This window comes from Mirounga angustirostris, unplaced genomic scaffold (genome assembly GCF_029215605.1).
Source record: "Mirounga angustirostris isolate CCGP_5_RB_7025 unplaced genomic scaffold, mMirAng1.0.hap1 SCAF_9, whole genome shotgun sequence".
In the NCBI taxonomy this organism is placed as follows: Eukaryota; Metazoa; Chordata; class Mammalia; order Carnivora; family Phocidae; genus Mirounga; species Mirounga angustirostris.
The window spans coordinates 139429579-139454811 of record NW_026991717.1 but is presented as its reverse complement, the minus strand read 5'-3'; the positions used below and the strand labels follow the sequence as shown (position 1 = coordinate 139454811).

General features: G+C 48.7%; 2 protein-coding genes across 15 annotated transcripts in view; one reads left to right on the top strand and one right to left on the bottom strand.

Annotated features, from left to right (window-relative positions):
• The window catches only part of YY1 (YY1 transcription factor), a 33644-nt gene extending 13943 nt beyond the window's left edge, over nt 1–19701 (bottom strand). For all 4 annotated transcript variants that reach the window (XR_010405313.1, XR_010405314.1, XR_010405315.1 and 1 more), the window contains exons 1-2: nt 19035–19701; nt 1850–2012 (exon numbers count right to left, since the gene is read on the bottom strand). Coding sequence is in view for 1 of the 4 variants with exons in the window: in XM_045901517.3 (XP_045757473.1) it covers nt 1850–2012; nt 19035–19701 (830 nt within the window). In the remaining 3 variants the exon portion in view is untranslated. The remainder of the gene's footprint in view (nt 1–1849; nt 2013–19034) is intronic.
• The window catches only part of DEGS2 (delta 4-desaturase, sphingolipid 2), a 72831-nt gene continuing 67297 nt past the window's right edge, over nt 19700–25233 (top strand). For 10 of the 11 annotated variants that reach the window (XR_010405316.1, XR_010405317.1, XR_010405320.1 and 7 more), the window contains exon 1: nt 19700–20461. Coding sequence is in view for 5 of the 11 variants with exons in the window: in XM_064571560.1 (XP_064427630.1) it covers nt 19700–20461 (762 nt within the window). In the remaining 6 variants the exon portion in view is untranslated. Of the gene's footprint in view, nt 20700–25233 lie in introns of all 11 variants that reach the window. The other variant, XR_010405322.1, reaches the window with a different exon arrangement.

Below are 25233 nucleotides of genomic sequence, written 5' to 3'. Positions count from 1 at the left end.
CACACTGAAAACATTCCCAGATGTGGGCCCGGTATTCAGAGAACTCTTACACTCCAACTGTCTCCCTGTGAGCCTCCGAATTCCCAGCCGAACCTACTTATCCTTTTCTGAACGTATATCCGATGGGGGTTGAGTCCCTTCCTTTCCACCAAACTCATGCCACACTAGCATTAGGCCCACCATGAGAACCCCACCTGCCCCCTCAAATCTCAGTGTTTTTCAAGGCTCACGTCAGACGCCACCGCCTCTGCAAGGCTTTCCTTGACTCCTTCGTTCGTTGGTCTACCCCTGGGGACAGCATCCTCTACCCTCGCTAAATTCCAAGTACGATAACAAGGGATGACTAACTTTAAAAACACATGACAATACTAAACATTGGCACACAATTTGACTCAATCTGCCCCAAAACTCTAACCTCACTGCTGACTCTATCTACAGATTCCATTTTTATTTGTATTGGGGGGGTGGGGAACGGAGTAACATTTGAGTAGCATACCGTATTTAAAATATGAAAGGCAACAAAAGCTGGGAGACATAATGTCATTCACAAAAGGACAGAAGCCTTAACTTTTTTTTGTTCAGCCGTGATCAATCAGAAATAGACTCACGTGTAGATTCCCTGTGGCGGCAGTTTCATGGGATAGGAGAAAAGGGTACATACCCCTTTATTACAACACCTCTGACTCTGACACCCATCTGACACATGGGGAAACTGAGGCTCCCAATGGCAGGACCCACCTTGTTTTGGGCAGGGCTGGGAGAAACCAGGACACACCAGGCCTCCAGCTCTTATCTACTCCACTCTGCTCTCAAGAAAAAGACAGACAAGGATCCCCTCTCTGTTCCTAGAAGGTGTGGGATCACAAAGATGTCTCTCTTCCTCATCCTGCCCTTGCCTAAATTTCCTGACTATTCCAGGCTCCATTCAACCTCAGGGTGGGAAAAGAAGTCATCCTTCTGCTCCAGAGTTTATGAATTCACTTCATTTTATTTAAAACTGTCTTTGAGTGTGTTCTCATGTCCTCGTAGAAACTGCCCAATGATGCTGGGAAATAAATACTACAAAAGGGGGCAGAGGCTTCTGTGGGAGCCCAGCCCACTTCAGGCCAAACAAGCCTCTGGTGGGTCCAGATCTTCCTGACTGCTCACCGTGGCCAGTCACAGGGGTCCCCGCCATAAATTTTTTTTTTTTTTTTAAGATTTTTATTTATTTATTTGAGAGAGAGAATGAGGTAGAGCGAGCATGAGAGGGGGGAGGGTCTGAGGGAGAAGCAGACTCCCTGCCGAGCAGGGAGCCCGATGCGGGACTCGATCCCGGGACTCCAGGATCATGACCCGAGCCGAAGGCAGTCGCTTAACCAACTGAGCCACCCAGGCGCCCCCCCGCCATAAATATTTGATGCCCGCTTCAATGAACAAAACCCTGGGAGCTTAACTGAGGACACACTGAAATATGAACTGATGACTCCTTCCCAGTGGTCAGCTGTGCCCGCCCAGCTCCAACCCAGGCCCCCGCAGCTTGCTCCAGCACAGCGCCCTCCAACCGCTAGCAGCTAGTGTAAAGATACCCATTTCCAAACCAATTCTATGCAAGTTTATTTATTCACAAGCAAAATCAACTACGGAATTAAGAAGTAGTTGCTTCATCTCACTGTCAGCAAGGATCTAAAATGGTGCCACGCCCATTAATAGTGCAGTTACCCCTACAAACAAAATGAACTGCTTTTGTTTTTACAAGTTTCCCTGGAGCAAGACTATGAGCCACCACTGTAACTTAGACTCAAAGAACACAGCTGCTGACTCTAAGTACTTTCTATAATGAGAAAGAAAGGAAATTCTTAGGGCTTACCTAGCAAATTCTGCCAGTTGTTTGGGGTCTGAGAGGTCAATGCCAGGTATCCCTCCAGGAGGAAGCTTCTTCCCTGTCATATACTCTGAATAATCAGGAGGGGAGTTCTCTCCAATGATCTGCTCTTCAACCACTGTCTCATGGTCAATATCTTTTTTTTCATCTGAAACACACCATAAGATTGATTATTTTAGCAGAGTAAAAATGTGTATGTGGGCAAATACATTTTAGAACTATGAAAAGTGCTTTCATTAGCAGCTTCTCCAATTTCTTAACCACCCAGTCTTTCTCCTCAGTCGCCAGAAATCCTGTTTCTGCCTGAAGGTCACCAGAATCTGCGATGCCAAACCCAACGGCGCCAAACCCAATGGCACCAAACCCAGAGCCGGTGCTCCTTTTCAGCCTGTTAGGAATATTCCCCATTCCTGACTCAGCATTCACCTGCCTGGTTCCACTCCCACTTCTCAAACTGCCTTCTTGTCATGCTTCCTTGCTTCTCCTCCCACCACTTCTCAGAGTTCTGCTTTCTGTCCACCCTACACATTTCCTGTTAACCAGCAACACGGCGACCCTGACTTGAGTCTGATGCCCCAGCCTTCACCCTCCAGCCGGGCTCCTGCCTTCCCCTCCAGCCCCTCATTCTCACTGCTCTCTCCTCACTCTTTGCTCCCGCTCTGCTGGCCTTTCAGTTCTTCACATGTACTCCCAGCCCTTTACCCTAATCCCATGGCCTGTTCGAAGGCAAGTTCTAATCACAGCAATGTGATTTTTGTCGGCCTCGCCCACTAGACAGTAAGCGCCACGAGGACAGGAATCCTTGTCAGTTTTTTTTTGTTTTTTGTTTGTTTTATTTTTTTTTAAGATTTTATTTATTCATTTATTTGAGAGAGTGAGAGAGAGAGAGCACATGAGAGGGGGGAGGGTCAGAGGGAGAAGCAGACTCCCTGCTGAGCAGGGAGCCCGATGCGGGACTCGATCCCGGGACTCCAGGATCATGACCTGAGCCGAAGGCAGTCGCTTAACCAACTGAGCCACCCAGGAGCCCTCCTTGTCAGTTTTGATCCCCAGGTATCCCCAGAGCCTGGTTCAGTCTGCAGAGAGTTGGCCCTCAATAAATAAATACGTGTTCAAAGAATGTAGGACATCTCTACTTGAATGTCTTACTATCATCACAAATCCAACAGGTTAAAAGAAAGGAATACTGACCCCCATAATTAATCTCCTACATCCCAAACACCAAATCCTATTGATTTTTTGGAAGGTCTTCTCCCTTTGTCCCACTGCCATCAAGTTAGTCCTGAGTATCTCAAACCTCAACGACTGTCGTTAATTTCTTAATTCATCTTCCCAATTCTATTCTTTGCCACAATGATCTATAATAAAGGATCAACTGATACAGAACATGCAGCTGATATATTTTCACGTGGCATGAACCCTTCAGAGGTATAAATTATACTTCAACTTGGCATCCTGGGTCCCTTGCTGCCTGGTTCCAGTTTACACAGCTAGCCTGACCTTCCATTTCTCCGAGGCACAAGCACTCCATAATGCAACCAGGCTGTGCTCCTCCCAGGTTAACTCACAAGTGCCTGGCAGGAGAGATTCTCTGCGGGGTTGTTGATTCTATCGCTCTGGCCTCAGATTCTTACCTTTTCCTTGAACTCCTACCTTAGTTCTTGATAACAACGCTGACAAACTCTAAATCATGCTGTTTTGAGTTTTTATTGTCCTTGCCTCTTACACAAGGGTCAAGTGCCCAGAGGCCCAAACTGGTTGGTCTTCAACCACTGTGGTGCTGAAAGCAGAAAATAAAGATGCCCCAAAGTTTTCCATGCTGACTGAAATGTCCTGCTTCTCCATCAAAATGTTTCACAAAAGGCAGTAACAATAGGACTTTCCGAAGTGAAAACTGGCTTGTTCAACTCTTACCTTTCCACCAGTATTAAGAAACAAGACCAAAGGGGCGTCTGGGTGGCTCAGGCAGTTAAGCGTCTGACTCTTGATTTCGTCTTAGGTCATGATCTCAGGGTCGTGAGATTGAGCCCTACATCGGGCCCCAGGCTGAGAGCAGAGTCGGCTTGAGATTCTCTCTCCCCCTCTGCCTCTGCCCCCACCCGGGCACGCTCCCTCTAAAATAAAATCTTAAAACACAAGACCAAAAACCAACCAAACCAAACCCTACAAGTGACATCACTTACTATCAAAAAAATGTCTAGCTGTTTATCACCAGGTTCTCTGACATTAGGGTATGAGGGCAAGGTAAAAAGACAGAATGTAGGGGCGTCTGGGGGGCATGGTCCGTTAAGCCTCCGACTCTTGGGTTTCAGCTCAGGTAGTGATCTCGGGGTTTAGAGATTGAGCCCCGGGCCAGGCTCCACCCTCAGCATGGAGTCTGCTGGAGATTTTCTCCCTCTTCCCCTCCCCCCCAAGTAAATACATAAATCTTTAAAAAAAAGGCAGAATGTAGGTTCACTTGATTCACATGGTCATTATCATGTTCAATCAATCGCTCTCAGTGATGAAAAGCACAGAACAGGATACTTTTAAATGTTAAATGTCTCTCTTCTCCCACTGCTCTTCGTTTTGTTTTTTAAAAATTTTATTTTAGGGGCGCCTAAGTGGCTCAGTCGCTAAGCGTCTGCCTTTGGCTCAGGTCATTATCCCAGGGTCCTGGGATCGAGCCCCACATCGGGCTCCCTGCTTGGTGGGGAGTCTGCTTCTCCCTCTCCCACTCCCCGTCTGTGTTCCCTCTCTGTCAAATAAATAAATAAACTCTTTAAAAAAAATTTTTTTTTTTATTTTAGGTCATCTCCTACACCCAACGTGGGGCTCGAACTCACGACCCTGAGATCAAGAGTCGTACGCTCCACCAACTGGGCCAGCCAGGCACCTGGGCCCACTCTTCATTTTAGAGAACATTAAACGCCACTGCCAGGAATCAGAGAATGTTTACTGTGCAGGCACTGTTTTCATTACTGCGCACATCACCCTGGAAGTGGGCAAATCAGCAAGTTCACTCTTCACAGGAGAAATCTGAGGTCCAGAGAGGCTCTGTAACTTGCTCAGGGCTAACTGGCTAATAGTAAGGGGCGGACGTGAGCGCAGGAAGCCTCGCTCTTGGACCCGGGGCCTTTCCCGTTAAGCCCAGCTGCCTCTAGTTTGAAACAAGAATGATCTCAACAACATATCCCGGGGTAACCTCTTTACAGATGAAGAAGCCTAAGGAAAACAGAGCTAGATGCACTCATGAAGGACAGGAAATGTGGTTAATGATCATAAGTTAGAAAGCGAGGACTCGGTACCGTAACCCGACTCTTGTTCTCGGGGCCACGACAATTCCCTCACTCCCCAGTCTTCCAACCGGGGCGCAACTCCTACCACACCGACTTTCAGGTGCTACAGAAACGCACGGGTGGGCAGGGGAGCTATTTTTCCGCACCGACTCGTACTTCTGACAGAAGAACGCTAGCAAGGCTGGGGAGCACGGCTGCTCGGAGGAAACTACTGGGAGGAGAGTCGCATCTCCAGTATGCTTGGGCACAATCCGGGAGTAAGGAATCACACTCCTCACGCTGTCCAACACATAGTAACTGAGGGCCTCCTACGTGCCTGGCACTGTTCCAAGGCACCAGAAACAAAGTCTCTGCCCTCACGGAGCCTTTATTCTAAGTGAGAAAAGCTGTCTGTCTTAGTTCGGGCTGCTCTAACAAAAATACCACAGACCGGGGGGATTAAACAACAGGAATTTATTCCTCACAGTTTTAGACACTAAGGTGCCAGCCAATTCAGTTCCTGGTAAAGGTGCTCTTCCTGGCTTGTCAACAGAACCTTCTTGCTGTGCCCTCACATGGTGGAGAGATGGATCATCTCTCTCTGTCTCTTCTTTATCTATAAGGGCACTAATCCCACCAGGAGGGCTCCACCCTCATAACCCAATTACTTCCCAAAGGCCCCATTTCAAAATACCATCATGTTGAGGATTGGGACTTTAACTTATGAGTTGGGCGGGGGGGGGGGGGGGACCTCAAGTCAAATGAGGAAATGCTTCCTGAGGCTTGAAACTCAGTTCTTTCTTACAACATTCAACAACGCCAAGCACCCAGAGAACAGTCACTAACATCACCAAGAACTACAATACATGTATGGAGTCTGAGACTGACAAGTTTTACGATCCCCAAGTACAGCCAGTGAGCCGGACCCAGCCTGCCAACCTTCCTCCAACATTTTCACAGTTCCTTTCTATTTATTTTTTTAGTGTGTGTGTGTGTGTGTCGGGGGGAATCTCAAGCAGGCTCCACACCCAGCACAGAGCCGATGTGGGGCTAGATCTCATGACCCTGAGATCATGACCTGGGCCGAAATCAAGAGCTGGACACTCAACCGACTGAGCCACCCAGGCGCCCCTCCTTTCTATTGTTTAAAAATTTTTTGGTTAAATAGACATGAACATATTTATCATTTTAACCACCTGTGAATGTGCAATTCAGTGGCATCAAGCATATTCACAATGCTGTGTAACCATCACCACCATCTTATACCTGAGACTTCATCATCCCTAACAGAAACTTGGTACCCATTACACAACTGCCCCCCCCACCCTGGTAACCTCTTTTCTACTTCCTGTTTCTATGAATTTGCCTATTCTAGGTACCTTCTATAAATGGAATCAAACAGTATTTGTCATTCTGTGTCTGGTGGACTTCACTAAGCATGTTTTCAAGGTCCACTCATGTTGTAGCCCGTACAAAATTTCATTCTCTTTCATGGCTGAATAATATTCTTGTATGGACATACCACATTTTGTTTATCCACTCATCTACTGATGGACACATGAGTTGCTTCCATCTTTTGGCTACTGTGAATAATGCTGTTATGGACAATGGTGTGCACAGACACCACCTATTTTTAGAAATAGTTTTATTGAAACACAGCCATACTTATTTGTTTACATGTTATCTTTGGCTACTTTCCTGCTACAATGACACTGGAGTTGATCAGGTGCTTTAGGACGGCCTACAAAACCTGAAACATTACTATCTAGCCCTTTACAGAAAAAAAGCTTACAGACCTTTTACCTATCTGATGGAATTTTACTTAGAAGGTAAGATTTAAACTACAGTGGAGATTTTTCTTTTTTTTTTTTTTTTAATATTTTATTTATTTGCGAGAGAGACAATGAGAGACAGAGAGCATGAGAGGGAGGAGGGTCAGAGGGAGAAGCAGACTCCCCGCTAAGCAGGGAGCCCGATGTGGGACTCGATCCCGGGACTCCAGGATCATGACCTGAGCCGAAGGCAGTCGCTCAACCAACTGAGCCACCCAGGCGCCCCCAGTGGAGATTTTTCTATGGGAAACAAGGAACAACTTCTGCGAGATTACCCAATAATGGGATTTACTTCCAAAAGAGACAACCACCTGTCTTTAAAACAGGTTAGATTTGAGTTTTATTTTGGAGGAGGACTCCACAAGTCTGGGTAATGAATCAGGTAAGTTGGGGGGAGGGGGGAAGGTGGGTGGAAAATGATGTTAAGTATGCCTTCTAAGTTTCTGGTTTGCATTTCTGGGAGGAGGTCCTGAGCCAAGCTGGAGAATAATGGGGGAAAAGACAACGTGCAGCAGAGGATCTGGAGTTCTGCTTCAATTTGAGGGGTCTGGGAGACACCTAGTGGACAGACCTCAAGGAGGTCCTTGGATATGCAAATGTGGGGACAAAAGAAATCGAGGTTAAAGAACATATATGGGCATTACTGGCACATGGCCTGCATTTAAAGCCAAAAAAATAAATAGTATCTATTGAAAAAAATAGGGGCGCCTGGATGGCTCAGTTGGTTAAGCAACTGCCTTCGGCTCGGGTCATGATCCTGGAGTCCGGGGATCGAGTCCCGGCACTGGGCTCCCTGCTCAGCAGGGAGTCTGCTTCTCCCTCTGACCCTCTCATGCTCTAGCTCATTCTCTCTCTCAAATAAATTTAAAAAAATTTAAAAAAAAGAAAAAAATATAGACAGAGGGTTCAGAACGAACACCTGGGTAACTCCCAACGCAGAGCGAATGAGGAAGACTGCAAAGGAGACTGAAGGGATTATGTCCAGATGCAGGGAGAAAACTAGCTTTGTCTCATGACAACTGTACTCAGTGACTTACCAAGTGAAAGTGACACACAGTCGAGGTGGTCTGTTCCGAGTATAGACAATAACCACATGGTCTGTACATAATGTTAAAACCACAAACTGATTAAAGGCAATCTGCTTCTGATGACTACTACACAACTGCACTTCTGAACAATGTCTGAGATACAGTATTCTTGCCTTAAAAAATCTTTCACTGGGTCTTTCTAGATAATTGCTGTATGCTTTCATAATATATATTTAAACTTCATATTACCACGTTTGTTACTTATTCCTTAATAAACAATGTAGGACAAGAAAGTTCATATGGTGAACTCTTTAAAGACGACACAGATATCAAAACAAAAGGGTCATTATTCAACAACACAATGTCAGGAAATAAACTATATATAGAAAAAAAATCGTGTTTTGAAGAAAGCTGCTTGAGAAATGACAAAAGATACTCGGTTTTACGGCTGGAGAAATCAAAGACAATGTTTGCCTCATTCTCTTTCTTTTTTTTTTTTTTTTATGTAGGCTCCACATCCAGCATGGAGCCCAATGCAGGGCTTGAACTCACAACCCTGATATCAAGACCTGAGCTGAAGAGTTGGGACGCTCAACCAACTGAGCCACCCAGATGTCCCACCTCACTTTCACTGAGAACTGGACACATACTAAAGCAACAGATCAAAGAATGTCAATGTCTGATATTTATTTGGCCATTTCATCTGATTTTTGCAAAAGAAAACCTTTGGAAGTTTTTGCAAATACGAACTTATGATGCTTTAAAAGAGAAACTAATATTTTTATTACATTTACAGGCCATATCTACATGTAAGTTTCCCCCTTAGTTCAAAAAATTTTAGTGAAATGTATTATTTTTTTTCTCTTTGTAAAACATGTTGTTCTGATATATATTCAAATAAAGAAAATTCTCACTCTCTGCACTGGTCATTATTTTATTCCTTTCCTTTATAATTGCTACTGAAACAGATCTGCTCTGTAGAGGGGGGAAGAAGGTGTTAACTGATCTGCTCTGAATGTCAAATATGCATGCTTACTGGCTGGCAATGGGATAATATGGAATACACATCTAGGCAAAGCAAGTTCATGAAGCAAAATATCTAGAGGTCCTTTAAAAATTATTACACATACAAAACAATTGTTGCACATACACATGCCTCTCTGGAGTTTTCCGTGAAGGCAGGACTTAGCTAATTCTCTCTCCACTGTTTCAGGGAGAAAGGGTCAACCGGCATGAGAAGTTTCACTGCAGTGAGTTTCTACAACCAGCTTAACATTTATGATTGTGATTACCAGAACACAACTGGACAAAAGCAAATTAAAACCAAATTTCAGAATTCCAAATTGGAAAAAGCTGAGAATATAGGTCACCAACTCAAATGGGGTAGGGGTAGTGTGGTAGGAGAAAATGTCTTAACGAGAACTTCTGGTCGAGTCTGGATCAGGTGATTCCAGTACTCACTAACCCTGGCTAAAGGCAGATGACCTACAAAAACCAGACCAAAGTAAAACGGCCTCAGATGGAAGATATGAAAAACAAAATCTAGCAATACCACCTATAAGTGGGGTACACACTTTGTATTCAAATGATTTGGAGGCAGAGGATCCTCTTTCTGTGGTACAAAGGGCCGCTAGCTCCCAGGCTCGCTCGAGGCCCTTCCCCTCGCTACTAGTCTCCTCACATAAGCATTTCATCATCTCGCACCATCGCAAGGGTGAGTGCGGCCCCGTAAGATATTTTGAGAGAGAAACCACATTCACATAACTTTTATTAAAGCATACGGCTGCAACTGTTCAACTATACGTTATTGTTAATCAGTAGTTTTTTCTTTTTTAAGATTTTATTTATTTGAGCGGGGGGAGATAGGAGCAGAGGGAGAGGAAGCAGCAGACTCCCCGCTGAGCAGGGAGCCCAATGAGGGGCCCGATCCCAGGACCCTGGGATCATGACCTAAGCCGAAGGCAGACAGTTAACGACTAAGCCACCCAGGCGCCCCTAGACTGTACTTTAAGTAAATAATCTTTGAATAAAGACTCAAATATATATATTTAAAAAAAAGAGAGGATTAAGGAACTAAATGGAAAGGCTGGAAGCACTCCACAGGTCCACAGAGGTTTAAAAAGTGGTCTGGGGCGCCTGGGTGGCTCAGTCGTTAAGCGTCTGCCTTCGGCTCAGGTCATGATCCCGGGGTCCTGGGATCGAGCCCCGCATCGGGCTCCCTGCTCCGCGGGAAGCCTGCTTCTCCCTCTCACATTCCCCCTGCTTGTGTTCCCTCTCTCGCTGTGTCTCTCTCGGGTCAAATAAATAAATAAAATCTTAAAAAAAAAAAAAAAAAGTGGTCTGACCTGCCCTCCCCACTCCTACCACAGCAGCCCTCTGGCCATGTTCCTCAGCACTGGGAGGAACCTTCCCCTCTGCCCACCTCTCACCCCCACCCCCCCATCCACTCTGCTCTCCAAAGCCCAGACCTCCTTCCTTCAAGAGGCCTTTCGCTCCTGTCACTGAACCTTGCTTGCTTTCTTCGTTTCTTGAAAAAGAGAAGACCACCGGTAAGGTTGAAACCAGAGAAGGCTTTAAATGGCAGCCACTGTGTCTGGGAACACAGGGAGGAACTCGCCAGAACACCTTTGTTCCACTTTCCCCATCCTCCTGGGCTCAAGGGGAATAGCAGGTCCCACGCTTTATGGTTGTGAAAGAATGTTCAACTTTTGTTAAAGGAGAGTAAGCATGTAAAGAACATGGAAAATTCTGAGTCGCCTTCAATTAAGTTACATTTTAAGTTTTTGGCTGTTCTAAGACAGCACGTGACATTCTGGACACCACACCGGCTTGAATCTGTACACTGTGACTCAGTGGTCCTCTTCATATATAAGCAGTTTACCTAAGAATTCAGTCCTCAGAAAAGCTTGATTTCCCTACAAGTTTTTCTCATCTTGGCTAGAATCAGTCATCAATAGTATGCTTTCCTTTTTTATCTCAACTGCCAGGAAGCTCACGAGAGGTGACCCTCATGCTTCCTTTTTTTCTGTGATCCTGATTTTCTTTTTTCACCGATTCACATATTTATTCATCTATTTACTTACTTATATGGGTTGGCTAGATCTTGTTCACCCACACCTTTCATCTTAGGCCGTCAGCTCTTTGGTCTGACCTTTCTAGGTGACTTATGGCAAAAACAACATCGTCAACTCACCACTGCCATCACCCAAACCTTCACGGGGGAAAGGGGGAGGAGAGCTAACTGCTTGAGATTCATTGCTAAGCAACAGGCAGAAATCAGTCATAGGCTGTTTCCACGTTTCCCCACTAAGAGAGACCTTAAGACGAGATAGTATCATTTACTGAGTACCTGCTTCATGCTGGCAACTGTCCTATTCCTCAACGTAAACAAAACCTCAAAGACACTAACCCCATGTGTTTGGTTTAAGAAATAATTCTCAGAAATGCCAAGTCATGTATCTGAAGAAGCGCATTTAAGTGGCAGATCTAGGATGTGAAACTAGGATTGACTGTGTAGTCCATGCCTTTCCTATAAAGGGAACACTCCTGCACATCCTCTTTTCACCCTTCATACTTTTCACCTATGCGGTCAGAGAGGAGGATGAATGAATTCTGGTCTCTAGGCCACGATTCTGCCTTACTGCATAATTTCCATGTGCTCATTCATTCGGTTACAGACCGAGAATCTTCTATATGCCTAGTGCCATCCTAAGGCTGAGGGGTTACAGGCCCAAAACTTACTCTCTAGAGGAAGCAGAAAGAAGCAGGTTAAAAGAAAAAAAGCAAGATAATTTCAGACACTGCTACAAAGAGAATAAAACAGGGTCAGGAGCCAGAGAGAGAGTGGAAGACCAGGGAAGGCCTCCTGAGAGCAGAGATGTGAACAACAAGGCAGCACAAGAATGAACATCTGGGGTCACCGCACTAGAGGCAGAGGTAAGAGCAAAGAAACAAGCTCAAGGAATGGAAAGAGGGCTGGTAAGGCTGGTGCACAAAGGGAGTGGAGGGAGGAAGGACAAAGAGGAAAGGAACGCAGGGTCCAAATCAAGTGTGGCCTCGTGATAAAGAGTTTGGATTTTATTGACTGTGATGAGACATCTGCAGGATGTGTGTGTATGTGAAAACACAAAACACAGTATTTGCCATTTTAAATCTACAGTTCAGTGACGTTAAGTAACAACACACTGTTGTGTTAGAGGGATTTTTTTTTTTTTTACTTTATTTATTTATTTATTTGACAGAGAGAGAGACACAGCGAGAGAGGGAACACAAGCAGGGGGAGTGGGAGAGGGAGAAGCAGGCTTCCCGCGGAGCAGGGAGCCCGATGCGGGGCTCGATCCCAGGAACACAAGCAGGGGGAGTGGGAGAGGGAGAAGCAGGCTTCCCGCGGAGCAGGGAGCCCGATGCGGGGCTCGATCCCAGGACCCTGGGACCATGACCTGAGCCGAAGGCAGACGCTTAACGACTGAGCCACCCAGGCGCCCCGTGTTAGAGGGATTTTTAAGCAGAGGAGTGAAGATATCTGATAGAAGTCTCAGAAAATTCAGGAAGGTATAGAGAGTGTGTGCCTAGATCCCCAGACATGAAATCCAGAAGTCTGTATGTAGTCCTTGTTACGAATCTATAAAAATCGGGGCACCTGGGTGGCTCAGTCGGTTAACTATCCGACTCCTCGTTTCCGCTCAGGTCATGATCTTGGGGTCATGAGATCTAGCCCCGCATCAGGCTCTGCGATCAGCACAGAGTCGGCTTCAGATTCTCTCTCCCTCTGCCCTCTGTCCCTCCACCCCCCCAACACACACTCATGCTCTCTCTCTAAAATAAATAAATCTTAAGAAAAAAGGAATCTATGGGGTGCCTGGGTGGCTCAGTCGTTAAGCGTCTGCCTTCGGCTCAGGTCATGATCCCAGGGTCCTGGGATCGAGCCCCGCATCGGGCTCCCTGCTCCGCGGGAACCCTGCTTCTCCCTCTCCCACTCCCCCTGCTTGTGTTCCCTCTCTAGCTGTCTCTCCGTGTCAAATAAATAAAATCTTAAAAAAAAAAAAAGAATCTATAACATCTATTTAATACAGGAACCATGTATTAGCACAAACTATAAGTGAGTTACCAACAAAGTAAGAAATTAAAAGCCAACTGTCAATTTGGAGAAGCAGCAGCTTCTCTCCCTCAAAGTTTCTGGGTGCCTAGGAGCTAGAAGACGAAAGGAAAAGAAGGAAAGAGGATTGAGTTGAGAACTGCCAAAAGAGAAAGACACTTCGGGGTGTTTTCAAGAGTGTGATCACCTGTGAAATACTAGAAATTCTACTGAAGTCTGTGACTCTCCTAGAAGAAACAGGGTCCGGGCTCCAATGGAACAGTCTCCAGCACAGCCATGGCGGTCTCCTTCCCTTCTCACTTCTTATATTTAAGGGAGATCATTTACACAAGGAAAAAAGTCCTTCACAACCATTTACATCGTCTTCATGTTTAACCCTATCTGAGACCACTGTGTAACACCAAAGGCATCGAATGGTTATTAAGAATTTTACTCAAGAGTTCGTAATACCTCATTCACCAGGTCACGTTAAAATTTAAGAGTTCTGCTTTAAGTGAGTATACTGCTTCCTACGGTCATGTAGGAGTTCGGGAAGGAGCAGAATTTTTCTTTTTTTTTTTTTTTAAGATTTTATTTATTTATTCATGAGAGACAGAGAGAGAGAGAGAGGCAGAGGGAGAAGCAGGCTCCTGAGGAGCAGGGAGCCCGATGTGGGACTCGATCCCAGGACCCTGGGATCATGACCTGAGCCGAAGGCAGACGCTTAACCATCTGAGCCACCCAGGCGCCCAGGAGCAGAATTTTTCTAAAGGAAGTCATTTTACAAAGAAACCAAGGTCAGAAGTTAAGATATTCCAAAGCAAGAGACTTTGGTCAGTGCCCTCTAAAGTGGAAATTTGATGCTGTTGCTAATATGATTCCCAGAAACCACTGGGCTTGCTGTTATTGATAATTAATCACGAAATTAAACAGAATGGGACCCACTAACACAAGGCACTTGGGAATGGGAAACGGTTCTCTCACGTACTGTAATGAAATCCACCACACATAGGAAAGTACAAACTCACACGGTACGGTCAACTAACTTCCACATCTTCCTGATATTCTGCTAACAGTACCGAAATTAATGTTATTGTCAGCCTCCAAGTAGCATTTCAGATGCCGAATTTTACAAATACAAGGTTTGAATGTTTACCCAACAATATTAGAGAATACAACCCACTGGTAAATATTCAGATTTAAAAATTTTAACAAGTTTTCACTTTCATGTACTCCTCCTATGGGAAGAAAAGCAGAGTTCACAGAATGGTCCCCTGGGAAGAGGAGATCAGGAGTTAACAAAGGAATGCAGATCCTAAGAAATGTTCCTTCTAATAACTGTTTTTTGCTAATAACCTGTTACAGGCCCCTAAACTTCTCAGCCTTAAAACAAACCCACCTTGGGGCGCCTGGGTGGCTCAGTTGGTTAAGCGACTGCCTTCGGCTCAGGTCATGATCCTGGAGTCCCTGGATCGAGTCCCGCATCGGGCTCCCTGCTCGGCAGGGAGTCTGCTTCTCCCTCTGACCCTCCCCCCTCTCATGCTCTCTCTCTCTTTCATTCTCTCTCAAATAAATAAATAAAATCTTAAAAAAAAAAAAAAACAAAAACCCACCTTACTAAGCAGACTTCAACAACAACAACAAAAAAACCAGGAAGCCTTTGGTAAATAAACACCCAGGAGTCTAGCATACATTTTTAAAGTTATTATTTTATTTCTTCTCTTTCAAAGCCTAAAATGCTAGCTGTAGTAAGGTCACGAGTCCTGACCTATTCCTAATAGGGATTTTTCCTTTCCCACTAGGGGGAGTCAGCTGTTGCCGGTGGGAGGAAGAGGAGAGGTGAACAACCTGGAGCAGAGAGTCTGACAGCACAGAGGCTGTATCAGCAAGCCGACTTCCAGAACTACTGGGTCAGGAATCAGAATCTATGACTTAGAGTGCCCCATGTAGGTCACAGGCTTGACAAGATCACTTTGGGGAAGGGGGTGCGTCTGTGGCTTGGCTCCGTGGGAATTTCTGTGCATGGCATCTCTAGTTAAGGACAAACAGGTAAAGGAGGAGGAGGTGGAAAACCCACAGAGGAGTGGCAAATGGTCAGGACTAGTAACTTTTAGCACACATGAACTTTCTGTATATAAAGAACTGAGAAACAAATACTTTTCAACATTCTTTCACTTTACTGATCTTAGTATCAATGGTTTTCTGGTCTTAGATGTTTTGCTCAATCCATCATAAAGCACTTCTACATTTGGTCTAACAAAAGATAAGTAAAATACCAACAGCCTTGAGTGAAGGTCACAATTTCTAAATACCTGAAACCTCAAGATTTTAAAGCCTTCTTAGGTTTCTCTCAAAACTAAATGTTTTAGGGGCACCTGGGTCAGTTAAGCATCCATTTGACTCTTGATTTCAGCTCAGGTCATGATCTCAGGGTTGTGAGATCAAGCCACAGATCAAGCCCTCCTTGCTCAGAGGGGAGTCTGCTTGAGAGTCTCTCCCTCTCCCTCTACTTCCCCCCGCCCCCGCCCGGCCACAGGTGGGGGAACTCTTCCCCCCTCAAATGAATAAATAAATAAAGTTTTTAAAAAGCCCTAAATGTTTTAAATACTCAGCTTTTATCATGAGCCTTCCTACTTCGCCATGACTAAGGGGTTTATAGTAAGCTCTATAAAATAGGATGTCACTCCTATACAATACTGAGGACAATCTAGGGAAAAATATACGTATGAGACTATGCCCTACATCTGGCAACATGGAAATGTTCATTAATCACATGCCAGGAAAAAAACCGAAAATAAACGGGGGCCTTAAAACAGTGGATTACGCATGTTAAAGACACAACTGAAGTGTGATGAAATACCGCAACACGCTCAGCCTCACTGAGCCTTCATCTTCTATCTTCTCATGTGCAAAAACAAGCAGGTCTTGCTCTAGTACCCACGCTACGGAATCTTACTCAGCCTTAAAAAGGAATAAAGTACACTCAACAATGTGGATGAACCTTGAACACAGGCTAAGCCAGACACACAAGACCACAGACTGTTAACGATTCCATTTAAATGAAATGGCTGGAATGGGCAAATCCAGAGAAACACAAAGTAGATCAGTGGTGGCCAGGGGCTGGAGGGAGAGGGGAAATGGGTAGTGTCTGCTCACGGGTATGGGGTTTCTTTTTGAGATGATGAAAATGTTGCGGAATTAGCTAGCGGTGATGGCCACACAACCTGGTGAATACAGCAGAAGCCACTGAACTGCGCCCATGTGAATTACATCAGTTAAAAAAGGGGAAAGAAAAAAGCAGATCTCCAAGGACCATTCCAGGTCTAAAGCTACTCTAGTACAGAACCACTAGATTTCCTTTGCCGTTATTCCATCAAAGAGATGCCAATCACACAGACTGCTGTGACTCTGGGGGCAATTAGAACAAGACGGCACACAAGCAAAAGAAACCCATAAAATCCAAAGATTTGGTTTCCACAAACATGCTAGCTCCCACTAAGTTTTTTTTAGCCAGAGGTACTAAGAAGTAACTAGAGCCCTGAGAATACCCTGTGCACAATTTTTTTAATAAGAACTTCAGGTAACTAAGCTTAGACTTAGGCAAAAAGGTCACCTCGCAGCTCATTCCCATCCAAAGGACTGTTCTGGTGAAACCACCGTGGTGTTCAAACTCTTCTTCCTGGGATCAGACGAGACTGAGTCTGTGAAAGCACTGATCTATTGCCTACTGCAGTCCACACACACACACTGAGAAATTCAGCTTAACAATTAACCTGCTTTGATTTCTTCACCTATATCAATTATCTCCTTATTTCAGTTCCTAAGATTCCACTATATTCAGAATTCGAACTTGGGGTGTGCACAGTTAATCACAAACTATTTAGCTTCTCTTTGCTAATAGTTCCAAACCACAAGGGCAAGGAAGAGGGATAGGAGAGTTCACCACAAAACATGTCTGAGGAAACAGGCCTTACTATGTTATTGCCATCAAATATTTATAACTACCTTTAGGCACAGAGTACTCTGTAATACACCAGGCAACTAACTCAGCAAAGAAATGGGCATTAAAATAACCCCAAACTGTGCAACTCTGTAAGCAGCCACTTGCACAGGGGAGGTAATGACTTTTAAATGCTGACTTAATTGTAAATTAACTCCCATTAGTCAGGCCCCTCAGACCTCCGCCCCTGACTGGCTGACATGATACACATCACTTCATCAAGTAAAGTCTCCATTACCAAATTTTCTTGAAGAAGTAAGCGAGCAATTTGGTAAGATCAAATACAGAATATATAAAACACCCTGGTTTTCTAAATTTCTATAAAACCAACATGTCCTCACCATGAGAAAAAGTAAATTTAGTTTTACAGTTAACGTATCTTTCTATCAATATCTAATTTCAGATGGGATCATGAATTCAGCAAAACTCAACAATAACCAATTCACCCCTCTCTGAATTCTGCATGTTAATGAAAAGACATGACTTTTGGTTCCAACACCATCAGTGTGCATGCTACCAAATCTACAGAAGGTATTCTGATAACCGTTAAGTAAGTAGGTAGACAGGTTTCATTTAACTTAAACTCAAACTCCTCAGACCTCCGCAAGGCACCATGAAATCCAGAACAGCAGCGCCCCTTAACACTTGCTATTAAATTGGGGCAGCAACTCGGATCCCTTTGCTCAGCTGAGCCCTAGATCCATCCAACAACGTTAGTTACCTCGCCAGAGGCTTTCACCGTAGAACCAGACCAGCCTTTTCACGTTCTACTTCATCTGTTCATCTCAGTCGTTACAGTCCTTCAATACTCAAGGGCCATCGCACTCTGAGGCTCCATCCTGACAACTGATGAAACAGCCTTACGGTAACGGGGGTCGGGGGGGGGGGGGGATTCTGCAACTTAAACTTAGAACTAAGTGTAATCATCCCAAGTACTAGGTTAACTAGCCACGGCAAGCCACTCTCAAGTCTGTTCATTGTGCTGGCAATTAAACTAGATAGCATGTGAATAAGGTAACAGGACACTGACGTGAAAGAAACCGCTTTCCACAGTTATAAAATAAAGAAGAGAAAACTGAAACACGCAGCTAAGTCCCTTTTGCCCTATTTTCTCTGGCTCTCTAGAATCTGTCTCTTCACAGGAAAAGTTGGTCGCCCACGATCCACTAAAACGCGAGCAAAGACTTAACATGCTCCGTCTTGCTAATTTAGCGACAAACGTCCCCAGCTAAGCGACCTATCTGCAGACACACCAACGCTTAAGAAAACGCGAAGGGTTAAGAACCGCCCGCAAAACCTCGCGGACCCCCGCCCCGACGTGCCGCGGGGGGGTGGGGGCACCGAGGCGAGGAGCTCGCGGGCGGCGCGGAGCCCGCACACGCGAGCCCTGCGTGCCGCCCAAGTCCCGCCCCACCGAGGCGAGCGCGGGGAGCGCGGGGAGCGCGGCCGCGGGCAGGGTCCGGCCTGCGCGCCGGGCGTGGGAGCGCAAGGCGCCTCTCGCGAGCAGCCGAGGGCCTGGGGAAGGGCCTGGGGAAGGGGGCGGGGCGGGGGCACGTGCGCCCCCCCGCCCCGCCCCGCCCCGCGAGCAGGAGGGGGCGGCGGCGAGCTGCCCGCCCGCCCGCCCGCCCCGCGCGCCCCCGGGCCCCGCGCGGAGCCGGCCGGGCGGGGGCGGCGGACAACGGGCCGGCGGCCGTCCGTTGGCCCGAGCGCGCCCCGCCCCGCCGCGCCGCCCCGCCCCGCGCCGCGCGGCCGCCCCGCCCGGGGAAACTACGCCATTGCGGCCTAGCGGGCGGCGCCGCGCCTCCCGCCGCCATCTTCGGCCCGCCGGCCCGCCGCCCGCCGCCCCCGCCGCGGCCCGCCATCTTTTGGGGCCGCCATACTTGCCCTGCGAAGAAGATGGCGGCGCCCATCACACACATAAAACATGGCCTCCCTTCAAAACAAAAACATCCCGGGGGCCGGCGCGCGCCGGCGCTCACCTGAGGACCACATGGTGACCGAGAACTCGCCCTCCAGGGTCTTGATCTGCACCTGCTTCTGCTCCCACTTCTTGTTGCCCGCGTCCGCGCCGCCCGCCGCCCCGGCCCCGCCGCCGAGGTAGCCCTTCTTGCCGCTCTTCTTGCCGCCGCCCTTCTTGACGCGGCCGCCGCCCGACGACGACGAGCCGCCGCCGCCGCTCTTGCCGGCCGCCGCCACGGTGACCAGCGTCTGCTCGATGTAGTCGTCGTCGCCGCCGGCCGGCGCGGGCACCGGGATGAGGATCTGGTCCTCGAAGCCGTCCTCGGCGCGCAGCCCGTCCGAGTCGTCGCCGCCCACCACCTCCTCGCGCGTCTGCACCAGGATCACCTCCTGGTGGTGGTGCACCTGGGTCGGGTCGTCGGTGACGAGCGGCTGCAGCGCGATCATGGGCGGGTGGTGGTGGTGGTGGTGGTGGTGGTGGCCCGCGTGCCCGTGGCCGCCCCCGCCGCCGTGGTCGCCGCCGCCGCCGTCCTCGTCGTCGTCGTCGTCCTCCTCCTCCTCGCCCACCACCGTGGTCTCGATGGTCTCCACTGGGATGGTCTCCACCTCGATCTCGTGCAGCTCCACGATCTCGGCCGGCATCTCCGAGCCGTCCGTGGCGATGTAGAGGGTGTCGCCCGAGGCCATGGCTGAGGGTTCCGCCGCCACGGCCGCGGCGGCCTCGGCTCCGGGGCTGCGGGCGGGCGGGCGAGGAGGCGGCCGGCCGTGGGGAAGGAAGGCAGAGGGAGGAAGGCGGCGGGCGGGAGGGGGGAGAGGGGGCGGGCGGCGGGGGGAAGGGGCGGGCGCGGCGGCGGCGGCGGCGGGCTTCCCCGCCTCCTCGCCTCGGTGCGCCCCGCGCTCGCTCGGCCGCTGCTCGCCCCGGCGCCCCGCCTCGCCGCGCCTCGGCCACCCGCTCTGGCCGCGCCTCCTCCCGCCCTCCGGGCCGGCGCTCCGCTTCCCCCTTCCTCCTGCGCCTCCGCCTCCTTCCACACAAATACCAACTCCTCACCCCGAGCCCAGATCTCGCCGCCGCCGCCGCCGCCACACTCCGCTCAGGCTCGGCCTCGCGAGACTTCCGCGCTGGCCTCGGCCCGCCCCGCCTCGCTCCCACTCGCCCGCGGGCCCTCTCGCTCCTCCTCCTCTGCCAATCGATCTGCCCGTTCGCCACCGCGGCCCCGCCCACTCACCCAGGCTCCTCCCGGATTGGGGTCGCCGGGGCGGCCCCCGCGCGCGCTGGCTGGCCGCGGCGCGTGACGTCAGCGCGCCGCCGCCGCCGCCGCCGCCGCCGCCGCCGCGAGTCGCGTGGCTCCCGCCCTCCGCGGTGCCACAGCAGCGACATCCGCCGCCCCGGGCCCGGGCCACACTCGGGAGCGGGGCGTCGCCGCTGCAGCCGCCGCCTCGGGAGCCGGTGAGCGGTGCGCGGCCCCCGGCGCCGCGGGGGAGGGGCCCTGCGGGGCAGGGCGGGGCCGGCCGCGTGCGGGGTTTCGGCGGCGAGCGGGCCGGGGGCCGCGCGGGGGAGCGGGCGGCCCGCGCGGGCGGCCCCGGCGCCCAATAAAGTCTGCTTTGACGAGAAACGCCTGTGCCTCCTTTTTCGCGTCGGGCGGCGTTTGCTCGTGGCGCCCGGCTCCGGGCGGGCGATGGCGGCGGTGAGTGTGGAAGGCCAGGCGAACAAAGGCGGGCGGGCCGCAGGGGAGCACGTCCGCGGGCCGCCGCGGGCCCGCGTCGCGCCGCGAGCGCCCGTCCCCGCGCCGCCGCGGGCCCGGGGGCCGAGCTCAGGTGGGCCGCGCCGGGCGGCCGGGGCGGGGCGGCCGAGCGGAAGCGCCGCGCGGAGCCCCCGGGTCCACCGTTGGGAGGATGTCCGTTACCCTTTTGTGACCCGCGGAAACCCGAGACGGGGCCGTTGGGTGCCCGCTTCCCTGTAGAGCTTGGAACCCCAGGGCGCCTGCCGCGCGTCGTGTGGCGCGGCTCCTGACGGCTCTCTAGAATTTCCTTCGGAGCGTCTCTTTCTTCGCTCTCCAGCCAATCAGTGTTTCCCTTGACCACCGTCCTCACCTATTTCTCACTTTGGTAGACACTCCTCCTTGTGCCCCCCAGGCTTTGCATTGGTCTCATCCTTGGGAGCTCCACGGGGTACCCGCTGTGTTCTCCATTACACCTGCCCTGCCACGGAGCCTGGGTTTTTCCGGGCACGAATTGACGGCAGGTTAAGCCTTTCCGAATCTGAATAGTTAGCTATGTTGCAGCGAGGTGCTTTGACCTTACTCAGCTCTTTGGTCCTCCTGACAGTTGGTTTAAAGCAATAAAAATAAAGACTCCCTGGTTTTTGAGAAAATCTTGGAAAACTGAAACTCTGGGAAGGCGTTATCTCTGTTGTGCTCGTTTGGCCAGTTTAACGCTGTGTGGAATTCCTTGAGCTCTCGGAAGAGTGTTCCTGCAGTTGAAGCCCGTGATTGTTCTGGACTGTGATCCATTCATCTTAGGTCGAGCTTGCTCAACAAGCGGGTGTCTTTCATAACATGTTGGAGAAGAGATGGTGCATTCTGATTAAAAAGTGACTTGATCAGTTTAGTTCTTATTTCTAAATGCCGTTTAACTTGACTTTCGAGAATTTTAGTGTAAGGAGTGAAAAATTAGGTCATTTTCTCTTTGAATTTGAGTTTCAAAACCTGAGTAATTCCCCTTGGAGTGCTGCACCCACACGGTTTGGCAAAGTCAAATCTGTTGAAATAAGTCATTTCTGGCTTCATAGCTTATAAATTGTGCATAAATATTTCACAAGTGAAAACCAGTTGTGGGAGAATTTTTTTATGTGGCTTAATTTCACTTTCCCCACTCTCCAGTAATTGACGGGAAAATGTCTAAGTAGTTGATACTTACCCACAGATACAAGAGAAATGGTGGGGGTGTACCTGCTTAGGTAGCCTAGCTTCTAGGTGGTAGATCTGTAGATGTTCACCATCAAGTGGAGAAAGCTGGGAAGGGTTTAAAACTTGGGAAGGGTGGCAGGTGTGACACAGCATTAAGATGTTCCTAAGTGCTGTCCCAGCACCTGCTCCAAGAATAGCTTTTAAGGATTTATTTTAGAGAGAGGGAGCAAGTGTGGGGCGGGGAGGGGCTGAGGGAGAGAGAATCTCAAGCAGGCTCCTCCGCGCCCCATCCCCCCAACCCTGAGATCACCACTGAGCGGAAACCAAGAGTCAGGCATTTAATCGACAGGCACCCCTCCAGGAATAGCTTTTTAAAACTTGACCCAGAGCAGGGGCGCCTGGGTGGCTCAGTCAGTTAAGCGTCCCACTCTTGATTTTGGGCTCAGGGTCGTGAGATTGAGCTCCAAGTCGGGTTCTTCGCTGGGCTTGCTTGCTTGAGATTCTTTCTCTCCGTCTCCCCCTCCTTTGCCACCCCTACTCACACTCTCCCTCTCCCTAAAACAACAAAACTTGCCCCAGAGCAGGTGACCTGTTAACATAGGCCTTGAGTTTTCTGTGGTGGGAGGTATTCTTACCTTCAGCTCTTTTAGCTATGAAGGATGGTGTGACTAGATGTGCAAAGATGATGCGCTGCATTGGCTCTAGCCTGCTTGCACTTGCTACTAAAGGTGAAAATCAATTTAAAAAGACAGGTTAAATTGCCACTTCAGAGCCTTGGGACTCTAAAAGTAGGGATAATTTTACTGCTTTTACTCTTCGGTTTGGGCAGAATGAGCCCATTCAGCCAATGAGCGTTCCCTCTGAATGTCTGGAGTCCGTTTTTAATAGGACAAACAATTAACATTTATTTAAGCTGGTATTTCTTACACCAGCGTTTGGGTGCTTTTACCCCTCTAACTATGAGGGCAAAGATCATGGCTGTGTCCATCTACAGCTGAGTGCCTTGCACATGGAATGATTGCTTTTTTTGATTCATCAAAAAGTGAAGTTGAAAGTACCATGACAGGAGTTGTGTGTGATAGTGTTTGACCATTTCAAGTGTCTCAAAGGCTCTGACTTTGCACAAGGCTTCCAGGCTACCACAGAGATGAATGTCAACAACTGCGGAAAAAACTAGAATATCGGAAGAATCCTAAAAGTCAATGCAAAGTTTTCTCAGAGCAGGAGAGAAGTCCGAGCTCACTAATGGCTGAGATGTGGTGACAGATATCCTACATGGAATGTGCCCCTTGGCCACCTGATCAGGACGGTAGCAGGACAAAGATGTGGACTGTTGGCCACAACTCTTGAAGTCTCCTGCCTCCCTCATTTTCCTAGTGGTTTCTTTCCCGAAACCTCCATTAAATGCTCAAACTCAGTTTTAAAGAGTGCGTGGTTTAGGGACACACGTGGAGAGGGCGAAGTTCGGGAGTGAGCAGAAGAATAAAGGATGTGAGTTAGAAGATGCTGGTATTTCTCCCCTTTTCAGACGATGTCTTATTTATGGATTATAAGGAGGCTAGCTGTTAGATCCCATTGTACCTTATGTGTATCTCTGACAGATTGGGAATGATTCAGGTAATGAACTCATGACGCTGAATAATTTCCCTTACCACAAATGAATGTAGCTTCTTTGTGAAATGAAATTGCTTTTGGTTAGTTCTGTTTATTCCCTGCAAGGTTATCTCCAGTAGGCAGTTAGTACTTTCTGCTTGAGTGGCAGGATGAAGAATGTTAGAGCTGTGGGCAATTTTTTGCATTTTGCCCCCCAGGGAAAGCAGCTGAGGGAGCCACTCAAAGTCACAAGGTCACGTTGCCGGGTCTGGTAGAGCTAGGATCTGCATTTTGGGGTGGGGGGGGAAGCTTGAATGCTGTTCCAATTTAGGTCCATGCTGAGTTTCCAATAAAATCTTTGGGAAAATGAGGTTGAAATTTCCTGCTTGTTCATCTAAATTAGTTATGCCTAGTTTGTATTAATATAGGTCAAATGAAATACTATAGGTGTTTACCTGTTGTCTTAATCATCTAAACTGTAGTTCTTCTCGGTTGTGGGATCTGTGAAATCTGGGCTATTAAAAGGATACTCCTCTCTCCATGATGCGTATGTTAGATTTGGAGTTTCCTTGTGGTAAGATACCGTAAGGACGTGTCTCTTTTTTTTTTTTTTTTAAGATTTTATTTATTTATTTGAGAGAGAGAGAGCACATGAGAGGGGGGAGGGTCAGAGGGAGAAGCAGACTCCCTGCTGAGCAGGGAGCCCGATGTGGGACTCGATCCTGGGACTCCAGGATCATGACCTGAGCCGAAGGCAGTCGCTCAACCAACTGAGCCACCCAGGCGCCCAGGACATGTCTCTTAAGCTAACATTTATGTAACATTTTATGTCCTTTTATAAGATCTTCGGCAAATTCTCTTCCTGAGGTCAAGTGGGTTATTTCAGTGAATGGATCTGGTTACTACCCATAACTCTAAGGAGAGTTGTAGTCCAGTAATAAATTAGCCTAGCTGTCCTCTACTTTGCTGGTCGAATGGCCCTTCAAAGAGAGGCTGAATCGACTTCTTTGCGTTGCAGTTACTCCTCCCACCTGCCCAGCCAGGCACGTGCAGTGTATGCACCTGAACAGAATGAGGAGGCATTTCTCTCTCAGTCCTTGGTAACTTTCACAGCATAGGCACTGCATTTGGGTGCGTGAGGCAGGTTAGTGTGGTGGAACGGAACAGCCTACAGGGACTGGGGAGTTAGGTGGGCCTTGCTGAGAGTGGGGGGGGATACCAGCCTCCCTGATGCGTTTTCTCTGTAAAAAGGAGTGACCTGGGGAGTTCGGTGAGTCTGGCTGGTCATTCCCCTTGCCGAGTGCCCCGAGGACACAGCCGTGAGCAGGATGACACAGTTGTGTTCATGGAGCCTGCGATCTGGAGAGGATAGGTCATGAACGGGTGGCTTACAGATATGTGCCATGATTCTGGTTTTGTGAAGTGTTAGGAAGAAGAGGAGAGGTGGTAACACTGTCAGGTAAAGGCCTTCCTGAGTAAGGGACAGCTCGGCTGGGACTCATAGGCCGAAGGAACCAGAAAGTGCCTGGCCCAGCACTTGGCTGCATACCAGCCTTTTTGTCTTTTATGTAAGTTTCTATGTGACGAAGGAGTAGATAAAAAAAATCAGTGACAAATTTGTCAATATTGGGGCAAGCCCATAAGGCTCATTTTTAGCCTTGGAAATTCAAATTAACAGATTCATCCACTGGAAGTGCTGTTGGGGTTGGCTACGGTTTTC